The following is a 15,833-nucleotide window of genomic DNA, read 5'->3' as shown; positions in this document are numbered from 1 at the left end:
GCATGTTAGACAAACCTAGAGATACAAAAAGAACAACTGTGTAACGTAAAACGTCGTAGCGAAAAAATAAACAGCTTGTAACTAAAGAAAATATGTCGCACATCTAATGAAAACTCTATAATCTGATGAATTAATCTACAAGAGAGCCAAAAGTCACCAGTTCCAATTTCACGACGCAGTAATTACCAAAAATGTGGGACTATTAAGGAGACTGCAATAAACTGTCGGGAAGTCTAACAAAATGTAAGTAGGTAACATTGTTGTGAGGTCTACATCTACATATCTGAGTGGATACTTTGCAAATCACTCATAAGTGCCTGGCAGAGGGATAATGGAACCATCTTTACAATAATTCTCTATTATTCCGCTGCATGGAAGAAACGGACACCTATATCTTTCCGTGCGAGCTTGTGATTTCCCTTATTTTATTATGATGATCGTTCCTCCCTATGTACGTCGACGTCAATAAAATATTTTTTTGTTCGGAGGAGGAAGTTGGTGACTGACATTTCGTGAGAAGATTCCGTCGCAACGAAAAACGCCTTTGTTTTAATGGTGTCCATGCCAAATCCTGTATCACGTCCGTGACACTCTCTCCCCTATTTCGCGGTAATACGAAACGTGCTGCTCTTCTTTGAACTTTCTCTATATAATCCGTTGATCCTATCTGATAAGAGTCCCAGATCGCGCAAAAGTACTCCATAGGAGGACGGACAAGCGTAGTCTTGGCAGTCTCTTTAGTAGATCTGTTACATCTTCTAAGTGTTCTACCAACAAAACGCAGTCTTTGATTTGCCTTCCCCATAGCATTTTCCGTGTGTTCTCTCCGATTGAAATTGTTCGTAATTGCAATTCCTAGGTATTGAGCTGAATTTCGGCCGTTAGATTTGACTGATTTATCGTGTAACCGAAGTTTAACGGATTCCCTTTAGCTCTCCCGTGGATGTAAAGGGAGACCAAGGGATGATTACACTAAGCAGATTCAGAAGGATGTAGGTTGCAGTAATTACTCGGAGATGAAGGGGCTTGCACAGAACAGAGTATCATGGAGAGCTGCATCAAATGAGTCTTTGGACCACAACAAGAACAACAACAACGTGGATGACCTCACACTTTTCAGTATTTAGGGGCAACTGCCAATTTTCGCACCATTCAGATATTTTTTCTAAATCGTTTTGCAATTTGTTTTGATCTTCTGATGAGTTTACTAGACGATAAACAACAGCATCATCTGCAAACAACTTAAGACGGCTGCTCAGATTGTCTCCTAATTCGTTTATACCGGGTGTTACAAAAAGGTACGGCCAAACTTTCAGGAAACATTCCTCACACACAAATAAAGAAAAGATGTTATGTGGACATGTGTCCGGAAACGCTTAATTTCCATGTTAGAGCTCATTTTAGTTTCGTCAGTATGTATTGTACTTCCTCGATTCACCGCCAGTTGGCCCAATTGAAGGAAGGTAATGTTGACTTCGGTGCTTGTATTGACATGCGACTCATTGGTCTACAGTACTAGCATCAAGCACATCAGTACGTAGCATCAACAGGTTAGTGTTCATCACGAACATGGTTTTGCAGTCAGTGCAATGTTTACAAATGCGGAGTTGGCAGATGCTCATTTGATGTATGGATTAGCACGGGGCAATAGCCGTGGCGCGGTACGTTTGTATCGAGACAGATTTCCAGAAAGAAGGTGTCCCGACAGGAAGACGTTCGAAGCAATTGATCGGCGTCTTAGGGAGCACGGAACGTTCCAGCCTATGACTCGCGACTGGGGAAGACCTAGAACGACGAGGACACTTGCAATGGACGAGGCAATTCTTCGTGCAGTTGACGATAACCCTAATGTCAGCGTCAGAGAAGTTGTTGCTGTACAAGGTAACATTGACCACGTCACTGTATGGAGAGTGCTACGGTAGAACCAGTTGTTTCCGTACCATGTACAGCGTGTGCAGGCACTATCAGCAGCTGATTGGCCTCCACGGGTACACTTCTGCGACTGGTTCATCCAACAATGTGTCAATCCTCATTTCAGTGCAAATGTTCTCTTCATTCCAACGTGATCAAATTGTAAATTTTCACAATCAACATGTGTGGGCTGACGAGAATCCGCACGCAATTGTGCAATCACGTCATCAACACATATTTTCTGTGAACGTTTGGGCAGGCATTGTTGGTGATGTCTTGATTGGGCCCCATGTTCTTCCACCTACGCTCAATGGAGCACGTTATCATGATTTCATACGGTATACTCTACCTGTGCTGCTAGAACATGTGCCTTTACAAGTACGACACAACATGTGGTTCATGCACGATGGAGCTCCTGTACATTTCAGTCGAAGTGTTCGTACGCTTCTCAACAACAGATTCGGTGACCGATGGATTGGTAGAGGCGGACCAATTCCATGGCCTCCACGCTCTCCTGACCTCAACCCTCTTGACTTTCATTTATGGAGGCATTTGAAAGCTCTTGTCTACGCAACCCCGGTATCAAATGTAGAGACTCTTCGTGCTCGTATTGTGGACGGCTGTGGTACAATACGCCATTCTCCAGGGCTGCATCAGCGCATCAGGGATTCCATGCGACGGAGGGTGGATGCATGTATCCTCGATAACGGAGGACATTTTGAACATTTCCTGTAACAAAGTGAAGTCATGCTGGTACGTTCTGTTGCTGTGTGTTTCCATTCCATGATTAATGTGGTTTGAAGAGAAGTAATAAAATGAGCTCTAACATGGAAAGTAAGCGTTTCCGGACACATGTCCACATAACATATTTTCTTTCTTTGTGTGCGAGAAATGTTTCCTGAAAGTTTGGCCGTACCTTTTTGTAACACCCTGTATAGATGTTGAACAGCAGGGGGTCTATAATAATACCTTGGGGAACGCCAGAAATCACTTGTGTCTCACTCGATGACTTTTCGTCAATTATTACGAACTGTTCCCTCTACGACAGGAAATCACGAATCCAGTCACACAACTGAGACGACATTCCATAAGCACACAGTTTCACTAAAAGCCGCTTGTGTGGTACAGCTCCAAAGGCCTTTTTGAAATCTAGAAATACGGAATCAACTTTAAATCCCTTGTCAATAGTACTCAAGAGCTAGTTGTGTTTCACAAGAACGATGTTTTGTAAATCCACGTTGATTGTGTGTCAATAGACCGTTCTCTACGAGACAATTCATAATGTTCGAACATAATATATGTTCCAAAATCCTGCTGCATATCGACGTTAGTGCTATGGGCCTGTAATTTAGTGAATTACTCCTACTACCTTTCTTTAATATTGCTGTGACTTGTACAACTTTCCAGTCTTTGGGAACGGATCTTTCGTTGAGCGACCAGTTGTATGTGATTGCTACGTATGCAGCTACTGCATCAGCATACTATGAAAGAAACCTAACCGGTATACAGTCTGGACCAGAAGACTTGCTTTTATTAAGTGATTTAATTTGTTTCACTACTCCGTGGATGTCTTCTTCTAAGTTACTCATGCTGACAGCTGTTCTTGGTCTGAGGTCTGGAATATTTATTTCGTCTTCTTAGGTGAAGACCCATATCCTCAGTCACCTAAGATGTCGTCTCATATTTTTATTAATTTTCATTTTTAAAAATTTTTTAATATGTAAGTTAATAAGTGAATCAGCGCCTAGACTCAGTGTCCCTTAGGTGTAATACTTCGGTTAAGAAAGCACCGTGAAAAAAGGAATCGTTCGGACAAGTACTGTGCTCGTCAGACAATCTCGTGAGAACAGCGTGTTTTGCTACTGTGAACCGTTGCGTGGTGATCACATGATCAAGGCGTGGCAGACAGGAGGAGAAATTGTGCTAAAGGGACGCCAGCGTAGCAGTCCGAGGGTGGCGACGATCACAGAAGGATGAAAGAGAGTGGCTGAAGAACTAACAGAGCTGCAGTGAATGGCCCGCGGACACGATTAGGAGTGTGTGTGCAGAAGTGACAAAAATTAACGGTTATAATAAAAACATGTTCTGGTCTGATGGTTCATTTAAGTTAAGGGCAGTCAACGTTTTTTACCTACCGTACACTTCTGTATTTTTGTTAATAGTAAAATTTTCTACCCACCCCCCTCCATTTCCTCCGCAATAGTGTTTTATAAGGTAGGGAACTGACTTTACTTTACAAAATCTATAAGGCAAAGTAACATAAGTTAAATCACATAATAATAACTAGTTTAGCAAACACTACTTCGCTCGCATGGACTGTATGGTCTTCAGAGACTTTTTCTTTTTTTCAGTCGAATTTTTGTGTTGCTCACAAGTTGCAACAGCATCTAAACTTCTCACGCTAGTTAAGGCCATATAAGCATAGTCTTTTCGGAAGCCAGAGTCCAAAGCTTTTGTTAATTATACCTTTAGCGTTCTTGGGGACATATTTCCATACAAAGCAACTTGCGTCCATAACAAATATTTCTTTATATCTAACAGAGAAGTGAAATACCAGTTTTCATACATTTTTCATCCCATCTTACGCTCCCTTAGGGGCTGAATTTCCAAAAACACTGAAACGCGTACTTATTTTATTTCTAGCCGAGAAGTAAAATACCAATTATCATAGATATAGCCTTAAAAACCCTTCAGTAGTTGTTTAGTAATTATTTATTTTCAAAAAATCTTTCACCAACTATTTTACCATCTCAGAGGTTGAATTTCCGAAAACGCTGAAGTACATATTTTTTTATTCTCTGACTGAGAAACCAAATACCAGTTTTCGCAGTTCTAGCTTTAAAATTCCCTTCATACCGACATGCTTTCAAAAAGCCTTTCATCCCTTATTTTACACACTAAGAAGTGGAATTTCGGACAAACCCCTTGCTACGCGATTCCAACAGTATATCATCACCACCCTCTCCAAAGTTCAAGCTTCTATCCTTAGCGGTTTGGGCTGGGCGATGATGAATCAGTGAATCACTCTGGCCCTATTTCACCTGCTTATGGGTTGGTATTCAAAAACAGTAGAACATGTATCTTTTTCATCTCAAACAGAGAAGCCAAACACCAATTTTTAAAGATTTAACATTAAAATGATTTCTCTATGCAATATTCTCGTATAACGTTTCACCCCATTTTCACCCCGTTATGGGCTGAATTTCCAAAAACAGTGACATGGGTATGTCCCAAGTCCAAATATTTATAGATTTAGCTTCAAAAATGGTTACAAAATGAAATATTTTCATAAAAGCTTTTATTCCCCGTTTTACCTCCGCATGGATTGAATTTTCAAAAACAGTGAAATTCGTAATTTTCGTAGGTCTAGTTTCAAAATTGCCTTAATAGCGACATTTTTCAAAAATCTTTCATCCGCTATTTCATCTCCTTGGGGTCACAATTTTTAAAGATTCCTTCTTAAACGACGCGTGCAGTATAAGATAAACACCTTCTCCAAATTTCAAGTTTCAATGCTTAGCGGTTTGGGCTAGGCGATGGTGCGTCAGCCAGTCAGTTAGTCAGGACACTGCCTTTTGTGTATAGATATTACGCTTGCCAAATACTTCGTGCGAAAATTTTATGGAAACCTAATGCAAATGTTTTTAAAACCCCTAGCGCATACTGATGATGATGAGGTCCCATATTTCGAGGAGCGTAGGGGACGATGCGGGAAACCCGCACCGCCGTACTAGGCAAGGTCCTAGTAGAGGTGATTTACCAAATTCTTCCTCCGACCGTAATGGGAATGAATGATGATGATGCAGACGACACGACAACACCTCGTCATCTCGAGGTGCTTATTGGCCACCATAAAAATTAGTACGTGCACTAGTACGCAGCAGGGACCAGGTTGACTACCACTGATTTACGGGAGCTTACCGGAATGTTTAACTCTGCGTCTATCATTCTTGAGTGAAACATCATTGGGGGAAATCTGCTATGGATTGCGGCTGCACCCCGGCCGCTGGGAAGATAACACCTTACCTGCTAGTAAGGCCAGGTGAAAGACGTCTGTATTGGGCAACGACTTAATGAATGTGGAAGGAGGACTTCCCTACGTGCTCAAGTACAAAAGCCTTGCTACGGAATTTAGGCGATACCTGGAGTAATTACAGAACAGTAGCAGTTCCGGGAACTCTGAGGCTGTTTGCGGATGCTAGACGGATGTGAATTTTTGTAGTAGCACAAGTGTTGCTTTGCTTTTGTAAGACGATAGGTGTGGTTTCCGGACAACGGCTAAATTGCAAATTCACCTGGAAGGGCCTAGCACGGCAGTGGGAGACGGCACAGGAAACAAGTGAGCAGTGGGCGCTCGGTTTTATGGATTTTGGCGATATAACCAGTTGAAAGAGGATGCGAGAGAGAAGTGTGTCCGAGTGAGAGGGTGGGGGGGGGGGGGGATGTTGACTGTCGCGGTTACGCTGGGATCGGTGGCTACAAGTGTGATTACGGAGTGCAGACTGCAGTGAGAGAGGACAGAATCAGCAAAAAGGAAGAGATTGGGTGTTCGGACTGGAGGAGCGGAAAGAGGGAGAGACGCAATGGAAATTTCTGTAGTTTATTTGCAAGTGGGAGGAAGTAATTTTATTCGATGGAAGACTGGAGAATATTTGTACCTAACTACACTCCTGGAAATGGAAAAAAGAAAACATTGACACCGGTGTGTCAGACCCACCATACTTGCTCCGGACACTGCGAGAGGGCTGTACAAGCAATGATCACACGCACGGCACAGCGGACACACCAGGAACCGCGGTGTTGGCCGTCGAATGGCGCTAGCTGCGCAGAATTTGTGCACCGCCACCGTCAGTGTCAGCCAGTTTGCCGTGGCATACGGAGCTCCATCGCAGTCTTTAACACTGGTAGCATGCCGCGACAGCGTGGACGTGAACCGTATGTGCAGTTGACGGACTTTGAGCGAGGGCGTATAGTGGGCACGCGGGAGGCCGGGTGGACGTACCGCCGAATTGCTCAACACGTGGGGCGTGAGGTCTCCACAGTACATCGATGTTGTCGCCAGTGGTCGGCGGAAGGTGCACGTGCCCGTCGACCTGGGACCGGACCGCAGCGACGCACGGATGCACGCCAAGACCGTAGGATCCTACGCAGTGCCGTAGGGGACCGCACCGCCACTTCCCAGCAAATTAGGGACACTGTTGCTCCTGGGGTATCGGCGAGCACCATTCGCAACCGTCTCCATGAAGCTGGGCTACAGTCCCGCACACCGTTAGGCCGTCTTCCGCTCACGCCCCAACATCGTGCAGCCCGCCTCCAGTGGTGTCGCGACAGGCGTGAATGGAGGGACGAATGGAGACGTGTCGTCATCAGCGATGAGAGTCGCTTCTGCCTTGGTGCCAATGATGGTCGTATGCGTGTTTGGCGCCGTGCAGGTGAGCGCCACAATCAGGACTGCATACGACCGAGGCTCACAGGGCCAACACCCGGCATCATGGTGTGGGGAGCGATCTCCTACACTGGCCGTACACCACTGGTGATCGTCGAGGGGACACTGAATAGTGCACGGTACATCCAAACCGTCATCGAACCCATCGTTCTACCATTCCTAGACCGGCAAGGGAACTTGCTGTTCCAACAGGACAATGCACGTCCGCATGTATCCCGTGCCACCCAACGTGCTCTAGAAGGTGTAAGTCAACTACCCTGGCCAGCAAGATCTCCGGATCTGTCCCCCATTGAGCATGTTTGGGACTGGATGAAGCGTCGTCTCACGCGGTCTGCACGTCCGGCACGAACGCTGGTCCAACTGAGGCGCCAGGTGGAAATGGCATGGCAAGCCGTTCCACAGGACTACATCCAGCATCTCTACGATCGTCTCCATGGGAGAATAGCAGCCTGCATTGCTGTGAAAGGTGGATATACACTGTACTAGTACCGACATTGTGCATGCTCTGTTGCCTGTGTCTATGTGCCTGTGGTTCTGTCAGTGTGATCATGTGATGTATCTGACCCCAGGAATGTGTCAATAAAGTTTCCCCTTCCTGGGACAATGAATTCGCGGTGTTCTTATTTCAATTTCCAGGAGTGTATTTTGCTGAGGTTAAAGTAAACCTTACATAGAAACATTAATTATCAGAGATTAACGAAACAGCATCACTTTTAATTTATACCGGTTTTATGGCGGCAGGAACTGTTGTGCTCACCTTTGTCGTGGCGGCCAGCTTCCTCTGAGCTGGTGACTTCGTCCTCGTTGCTGCTGGCGCCGCCCCCGCACGTGCTGCCGGTGGTGGAGGGGCAGACGGGCGCCGGGGGTGGCACGTGGTGCACACCGTGGGCGGCGGAGATGGAGCCGGGGGACACGCCCACCAGCGGCGTGGGCGGCTGCAGCAGCGGCAGCAGGTGCACGGGCAGGCCTGCGCACAGGATCTCATCTGGCTCAGGGATGTATAGAGAGGTTGCTGCACAGTCCGGAGGCGAATTATTGTGGATGAAGGTAAGCGTCAAACGTGAGTACAGTCTGGCAATCGCACGCTGATATAGACCACCCGCCTCAGGAACGGTAGTGCTCAAGAATCAATATTCCGCAACACTCCTCACGATATGTGGCAGAGGGTACTACTGGTACTTCTTTTCGTATTCAATTCTCGCATCGTTCAGCGAAAGAGCGACTGTCGCCTTTCGAGGAGGAGGAGGAAGTGTTTGAAGTCCCGTCGACGACGAGGTCATTAGAGGCGGAGCACAAGCTCGGATTAGGGAAAGATGGGAAAGGAAATCAGCAGTACCCTTTCAAAGGAACTGTGGTGTCACAGCCAGACACCACACTTGCTAGGTGGTAGCTTTTAAATCGGCCGCGGTCCGCTAGTATACGACGGACCCGCGTGTCGCCACTGTCAGTAATTGCAGACCGAGCGCCACCACACGGCAGGTCTAGAGAGACGTACTAGCACTCGTCCCAGTTGTACAGCCGAGGTTGATACCCATGGTTCACTGACAACTACGCTCTCATTTGCCGAGACGATAGTTAGCATAGTCTTCAGCTACATTTGCTACGACCTAGCAAGGCGCCGTATTCAATTGATATTGAGATTGTATTAATGTATCATCAAGAGCGATGTTCTACAAATGTGGATTAAAGTTAAGTATTCCAGAAGCTACGTACTTTTCTTTATAGCATTCATTACGTGTCCTGTTTCAGACCTCACGCCAGCCTGCGTGAGTTTAAGCGCGTACCTTTCGGCTTCCTCTCATTGTGTCTAGGCTGTCTTGTCTAGACACAACAGGAACCATCCCGGCATTTGCTTGAAGCGATATTAGGAAGTCACGGAAAACCTAAATCAGAATGGCCGGATACGGGCCCAACCCCCCCTCTCCCCCCTCCCCCTGAATGCGAGTCCAGTGTGATAACCACTGCCACCTCGCTACGCTGGTTTCACCTTTCAAGAAAAATGGTTACTGCAGTAGAGAAATAAGGAGCTAGAGCGAGCACTCCGTGCAAGAAGAGAGAAGGTCAGTTCTACTGACGAAACTACTTGTAAAATTTTCCTCCAGTTCGCTAACAAGACTACATATCAGATCGAGAAAGTCTTGCACTAATATGTGGTTGAGACGATCTTGAGGCCCACAAGGAAAATAAAAAAAAATACTTAAAAACGAAAATACAGGCATATACAGGATCTACTAGCGACGCCTGTGGTATACAAAATTCTTTGTAGTCGTGGGTGAGCGTATACTTGCATCACAAAAGAAAGTATTAACACCCGCTTAGCTGAATACAGAAGAAACGGCTACCTGGAATATATTGGCAAATCGGCCGTAGCCGAACATGTCTTCCGAAATAGAAAACACGCAGTAAAATTTAGTGAGAGAAACATTTTGTGGAAAGCAACACTATATCCACTCGGACATGTATAGAGAGGCCATTGAGACTGACAAACACCATAAAACTTTTAACTGAAAAGAAGGTGTCAGGTTGGATAAAGAACAGAATTCCGATCGCGACAACAGAATTACGATTGATTACCGATGGCACCAGCCAGAGATAATAACGTAATCAGCATCAAGTAACCAATGGTGGCTCTATAAATTCGGGACCCCTACAACAGATGTTTCTGTTGCCGCTCTTCCGCAGTCGGAGACAAGACGCCGAAGGAAAGCTTTATACAGGATGAACATTAATAAAACCGACAAACTGCAGAGAGAGATTCCTCACTGGAAATGAAGGAAAAAATGTCCTCTGGAGATACGTCCGGGAAAAGCATCGTTGTCACGGCAGATGGCGCTGACGAATGGCAGTTCCTCTGACCACGCTCCGTGTGTTCCTTGCGTGTAGCAAGCTGTGTGACTGACGATGCGTATTGTAACAGCAGAATGCTCCGGTATTTATGACGGGAACAAGCCGAGATGGTATTTGTCAAGCAGATGTAAACGGTCGAGAGGCAGCATAGCTGTATCAAAACAACTATCCTCAATGACAGCAATCACATTACACATTTCAAGCCGTTTTTGGGCGTTTGTGTTATCTTGGGTTCTTTCAGACATACTTACGTGCAGTGAGGCGGCGGGCTGTGCCTACATCAGATTTGGAGGTCCTTTTCTAAAGGATACAGAGACGAACGCTTGTACAAGCTCCAGGCAAGTGGCCCACCAACATACTGTAAGCCAAAGTACGACGATTATGTGTAACCTGCTTAGCAACCGCTACTATCCCTATCCCCTGCAATCCCATGGACGCCACTCTGAACGTACAGGGTGTTTCAGAAATGACCGGTATATTTGAAACGGCAATAAAAACTAAACGAGCAGCGATAGAAATACACCGTTTGTTGCAATATGCTTGGGACAACAGTACATTTTCAGGCGGACAAATTTTCGAAATTACAGTAGTTACAATTTTCAACAACAGATGGCGCTGCAAGTGATGTGAACGATATAGAAGACAACGCAGTCTGTGGGTGCGCCATTCTGTACGTCGTCTTTCTGCTGTAAGCGTGTGCTGTTCACAACGTGCAAGTGTGCTGTAGACAACATGGTTTACTCCTTAGAACAGAGGATTTTTCTGGTGTTGGAATTCCACCGCCTAGAACACAGTGTTGTTGCAACAAGACGAAGTTTTCAACGGAGGTTTAATGTAACCAAAGGACCGAAAAGCGATACAATAAAGGATCTGTTTGAAAAATTTCAACGGACTGGGAACGTGACGGATGAACGTGCTGGAAAGGTAGGGCGACCGCGTACGGCAACCACAGAGGGCAACGCGCAGCTAGTGCAGCAGGTGATCCAACAGCGGCCTCGGGTTTCCGTTCGCCGTGTTGCAGCTGCGGTCCAAATGACGCCAACGTCCACGTATCGTCTCATGCGCCAGAGTTTACACCTCTATCCATACAAAATTGAAACGCGGCAACCCCTCAGCGCCGCTACCATTGCTGCACGAGAGACATTCGCTAACGATATAGTGCACAGGATTGATGACGGCGATATGCATGTGGGCAGCATTTGGTTTACTGACGAAGCTTATTTTTACCTGGACGGCTTCGTCAATAAACAGAACTGGCGCATATGGGGAACCGAAAAGCCCCATGTTGCAGTCCCATCGTCCCTGCATCCTCAAAAAGTACTGGTCTGGGCTGCCATTTCTTCCAAAGGAATCATTGGCCCATTTTTCGGATCCGAAACGATTACTGCATCACGCTATCTGGACATTCTTCGTGAATTTGTGGCGGTACAAACTGCCGTAGACGACACTGCGAACACCTCGTGGTTTATGCAAGATGGTGCCCGGCCACATCGCACGGCCGACGTCTTTAATTTCCTGAATGAATATTTCGATGATCGTGTGATTGCTTTGGGCTATCCGAAACATACAGGAGGCGGAGTGGATTGGCCTCCCTATTCGCCAGACATGAACCCCTGTGACTTCTTTCTGTGGGGACACTTGAAAGACCAGGTGTACCGCCAGAATCCAGAAACAATTGAACAGCTGAAGCAGTACATCTCATCTGCATGTGAAGCCATTCCGCCAGACACGTTGTCAAAGGTTTCGGGTAATTTCATTCAGAGACTACGCCATATTATTGCTACGCATGGTGGATATGTGGAAAATATCGTACTATAGAGTTTCCCAGACCGCAGCGCCATCTGTTGTTGAAAATAGTAACTACTGTAATTTCGAAAGTTTGTCCGCCTGAAAATGTACTGTTGTCCCAAGCATATTGCAACAAACGGTGTATTTCTATCGCTGCTCGTTTAGTTTTTATTGCCGTTTCAAATATACCGGTCATTTTTGAAACACCCTGTACTTACGTGCAGTGAGGCGGCGGACTGTGCCTACATCAGATTTGGAGGTCCTTTTCTAAAGGATACTGAGACGAACGCTTGTACAAGCTCCAGGCAAGTGGCCCGCGAACATACTGTAAGCCAAAGTACGACGATTATGTGTAACCTGCTTAGCAACCGCTACTATCCCTATCCCCTGCAATCCCATGGACGCCACTCTGAACGTATGTTGTGACATGGATGCGATGCAGCTCTGTACTATGCTCCGGTACTATTTGTTGTCGTTACACGCACACCGCCCATTTCCGGACGCTTATTCATAGAACCTTTTTTCCTCGACTTCCAGGTAGGAATCCATCCTTGCAGTTTGCCGGGTTTGTTAATTTCACCCTGTATATCGATGAATGAATGAATGAATGGAATGTAGTCGAATTAAGTCGGGTGATGCTGAGGGAATTAGATTAGGAAATGAGACACTTAAAGTAGTAAAGGAGTTTTGCTATTTAGGGAGTAAAATAACTGATGATGGTCGAAGTAGAGAGGATATAAAATGTAGACTGGCAATGGCAAGGAAATCGTTTCTGAAGAAGAGAAATTTGTTAACATCGAGTATAGATTTAAGTGTCAGGAAGTCGTTTCTGAAAGTATTTGTATGGAGTGGAGCCATGTATGGAAGTGAAACATGGACGATAACTAGTTTGGACAAGAAGAGAATAGAAGCTTTCGAAATGTGGTGCTACAGAAGAATGCTGAAGATAAGGTGGGTAGATCACGTAACTAATGAGGAGGTATTGAATAGGATTGGGGAGAAGAGAAGTTTGTGGCACAACTTGACTAGAAGAAGGGATCGGTTGGTAGGACATGTTTTGAGGCATCAAGGGATCACAAATTTAGCATTGGAGGGCAGCGTGGAGGGTAAAAATCGTAGAGGGAGACCAAGAGATGAATACACTAAGCAGATTCAGAAGGATGTAGGTTGCAGTAGGTACTGGGAGATGAAGAAGCTTGCACAGGATAGAGTAGCATGGAGAGCTGCATCAAACCAGTCTCAGGACTGAAGACCACAACAACAACAACAACAACAATATCGATGACGGTCTCCAGGCCCGGAAGATTTAACTGAAGTGTTGGTAAGCCATATCTGTTCCAATTTTCTCTGATTTTCTCAACTTGGTTCTTTAGTTAGATTACGTGGGAGGATTTAATTTGTTGCTTGACTCATGTTGGAAGGTACGCGCTCGGAATTTCAGCAGCACCGTTCGTGACCAACAACGCCTCTATCGTAACGTGTTTGATAAGGACCTCCGCGATCTCTCTCCCAGTAAAAGAATCCATGATTAAGTGCGACGATCTTCTTTGGGTCTTTTCGGTTTCCTATATTAAGGAACAATTCAGAGTAAAATCAGTATTCGAGAAACACTTAAACGAGGGCTACAGCTGTCTTCATAGAATTACATTTCCGTAGGACTTACCCCAAAGATTACCTGAATATGCGATGGAAATTGAGGGAGACTTGAAATAGCTAACAAGGGAACCTCCCCATCGCACCCCCCTCAGATTTAGTTGTAAGTTGGCACAGTGGATAGGCCTTGAAAAACTGAACATAGATCAATCGAGAAAACAGGAAGAAGTTGTGTGGAACTATGAAAAAAATAAGCAAAATATACAAACTGAGTAGACCATGTGCAAGATATGCAACATCAAGGACAATATGAGCTGACGAGCGCGGTGGTCCCGTGGTTAGCGTGAGCTGTCCTTAGTTCAAATCTTCCCTTGAGCGAAAAGTTTAACTTTTTATTTTTCAGACAATTATTATCTGTCCGTCCGATGCGAGGTAACTGCGCCGTAGTATGGGGGCGTTACATACGTTCGAAATACACGAAGTCAGTCGACTACATCGCACGGAAGAGAGAGTATTCCTGCTAACGAGGCTCCGTGGCTGGCAGTTGACTGTTCGCTACTTTGGACGAGAGCGCATTAAATACGTGAGATGTATTCCGTGGGCAATATGAATTCAGCAAATATAGCTCGCCACTTCAATAACAATCGCACGGTTGTGAGGTGCGGTCGCAAAACACACACTAAACTTATTACAGTGAACAGAGACGTCAATGAACGAACGGACAGATCATAACTTTGCGAAAATAAAGAATGCACACTTTTCACTCGAGGGAAGACTTGAAACAAGGACCTCTCGTTCCGCAGCTGCTCACGCTAACCACGGGACCACGGCGCTCCTGAACTCAACCACTCCTTGATGTTGCCTATCTTACGCATGGACTACTCAGTTTGTATATTTTGCTTATTTTTTTCATAGTTCCACACAACTTCTTCCTGTTTTCTCGATTGATCTATGTTCAGTTTTTCAAGGCCTATCCACTGTGCCACCTTATAACTAAATCTGAGGGGGGGGTGCGATGGGGAGGTTCCCTTGTAAGTGTAGACTAAGAGGGTCAAATGATTAAAACCAAATTCCTGGGGCACGCATCCGCGTCAGATCGTTGTGACCATCTTCTCTGGAAATTGACCTAATCAGTTAGAGAGCCAAGGGCCTTGCCGCAGTAGTAACACCGGTTTCCGTCAGATCACCGAAGTTAAGCGCTGTCGGACTGGGCTATCACTTTGCACTCAGCCCTTGTGAGGCAAACTGAGGAGCTACTTGACAGCCAAGTCAGACAAAGACGTTTGTAGCATATACACTGACAGGAAAAAAAATCCCAACAACAAGGAGTTGTGCGACATAAACGAAATTGGTAGGCGTGTTTCTACAACTGCAAGATGATGTCTATTTATTTTTACGCCAGTCGCATAAGAGTGGCGGCGCTAGTAAAAATGGTTCAAATGGCTCTGAGCACTATGGGACTTAACTTCGGAGGTCATCAGTCCCCAGAACTTGGAACTACTTGTAAGTAGGCTGTTTATATTTTCTTATTGGCAACGTTACGTAGCGCTCTGTATGAAAATCACTGGCTGTGCTGTGTGCAGTCTGTGGCTAGTTAGCATTGTTGTCTGCCATTGTAGTGTTGGGCAGCTGGACGTGAACAGCGCGTAGCGTTGCGCAGTTGGAGGTGAGCCGCCAGCAGTGGTGGATGTGGGGAGAGAAATGGCGGAGATTTGAAATTTGTAAGACTGGATGAAATATATATTATGATTATTAAGGTAAATACATTGTTTGTTCTCTATTAAAATCTTTCATTTGCTAACTATGCCTATCAGTAGTTAGTGCCTTCCGTAGTTTGAATCTTTTATTTAGCTGGCAGTAGTGGCGCTCGCTGTATTGCAGTAGTTCGAGTAACGAAGAGTTTTGGTGAGGTAAGTGATTTGTGAAAGGTATAGGTTAATGTTAGTCAGGGCCATTCTTTTGTAGGGATTTCTGAAAGTCAGATTGCGTTGCGATAAAAAATATTGTGTGTCAGTTTAAGCACAGTCTTGTATAAATGTTGAAAGGGGACGTTCCATACTTAATCCTAACTATCCTATGGACATGACACACATCCATGCCCGAGGCAAGATTAGAACCTGCGACCGTAGCGGTCCCGCGGTTCCAGACTGTAGCACCTAGAACCGCTCGGCCACTGCGGCCGGCTGGCGCTAGTAGCTCTACTCTGAGGATCCAAATCAGGCATGCTTTAAATATGCGCTGTAACGGT

General features: G+C 45.5%; 1 protein-coding gene across 1 annotated transcript in view; it reads right to left on the bottom strand.

Annotated features, from left to right (window-relative positions):
- Positions 1–15,833, bottom strand: part of LOC126092662 (nuclear receptor subfamily 2 group F member 6-like) — a 217,890-nt gene that overhangs the window by 85,423 nt on the left and 116,634 nt on the right. Inside the window, exon 6 of the mRNA XM_049908384.1 lies at positions 8,115–8,164. Coding sequence (XP_049764341.1) covers positions 8,115–8,164 — 50 coding nt within the window. The remainder of the gene's footprint in view (positions 1–8,114; positions 8,165–15,833) is intronic.

The sequence above is a fragment of the Schistocerca cancellata genome, chromosome 7, assembly GCF_023864275.1.
Source record: "Schistocerca cancellata isolate TAMUIC-IGC-003103 chromosome 7, iqSchCanc2.1, whole genome shotgun sequence".
Taxonomy (NCBI): domain Eukaryota; kingdom Metazoa; phylum Arthropoda; class Insecta; order Orthoptera; family Acrididae; genus Schistocerca; species Schistocerca cancellata.
This window is presented reverse-complemented; position numbering and strand designations above follow the sequence as displayed.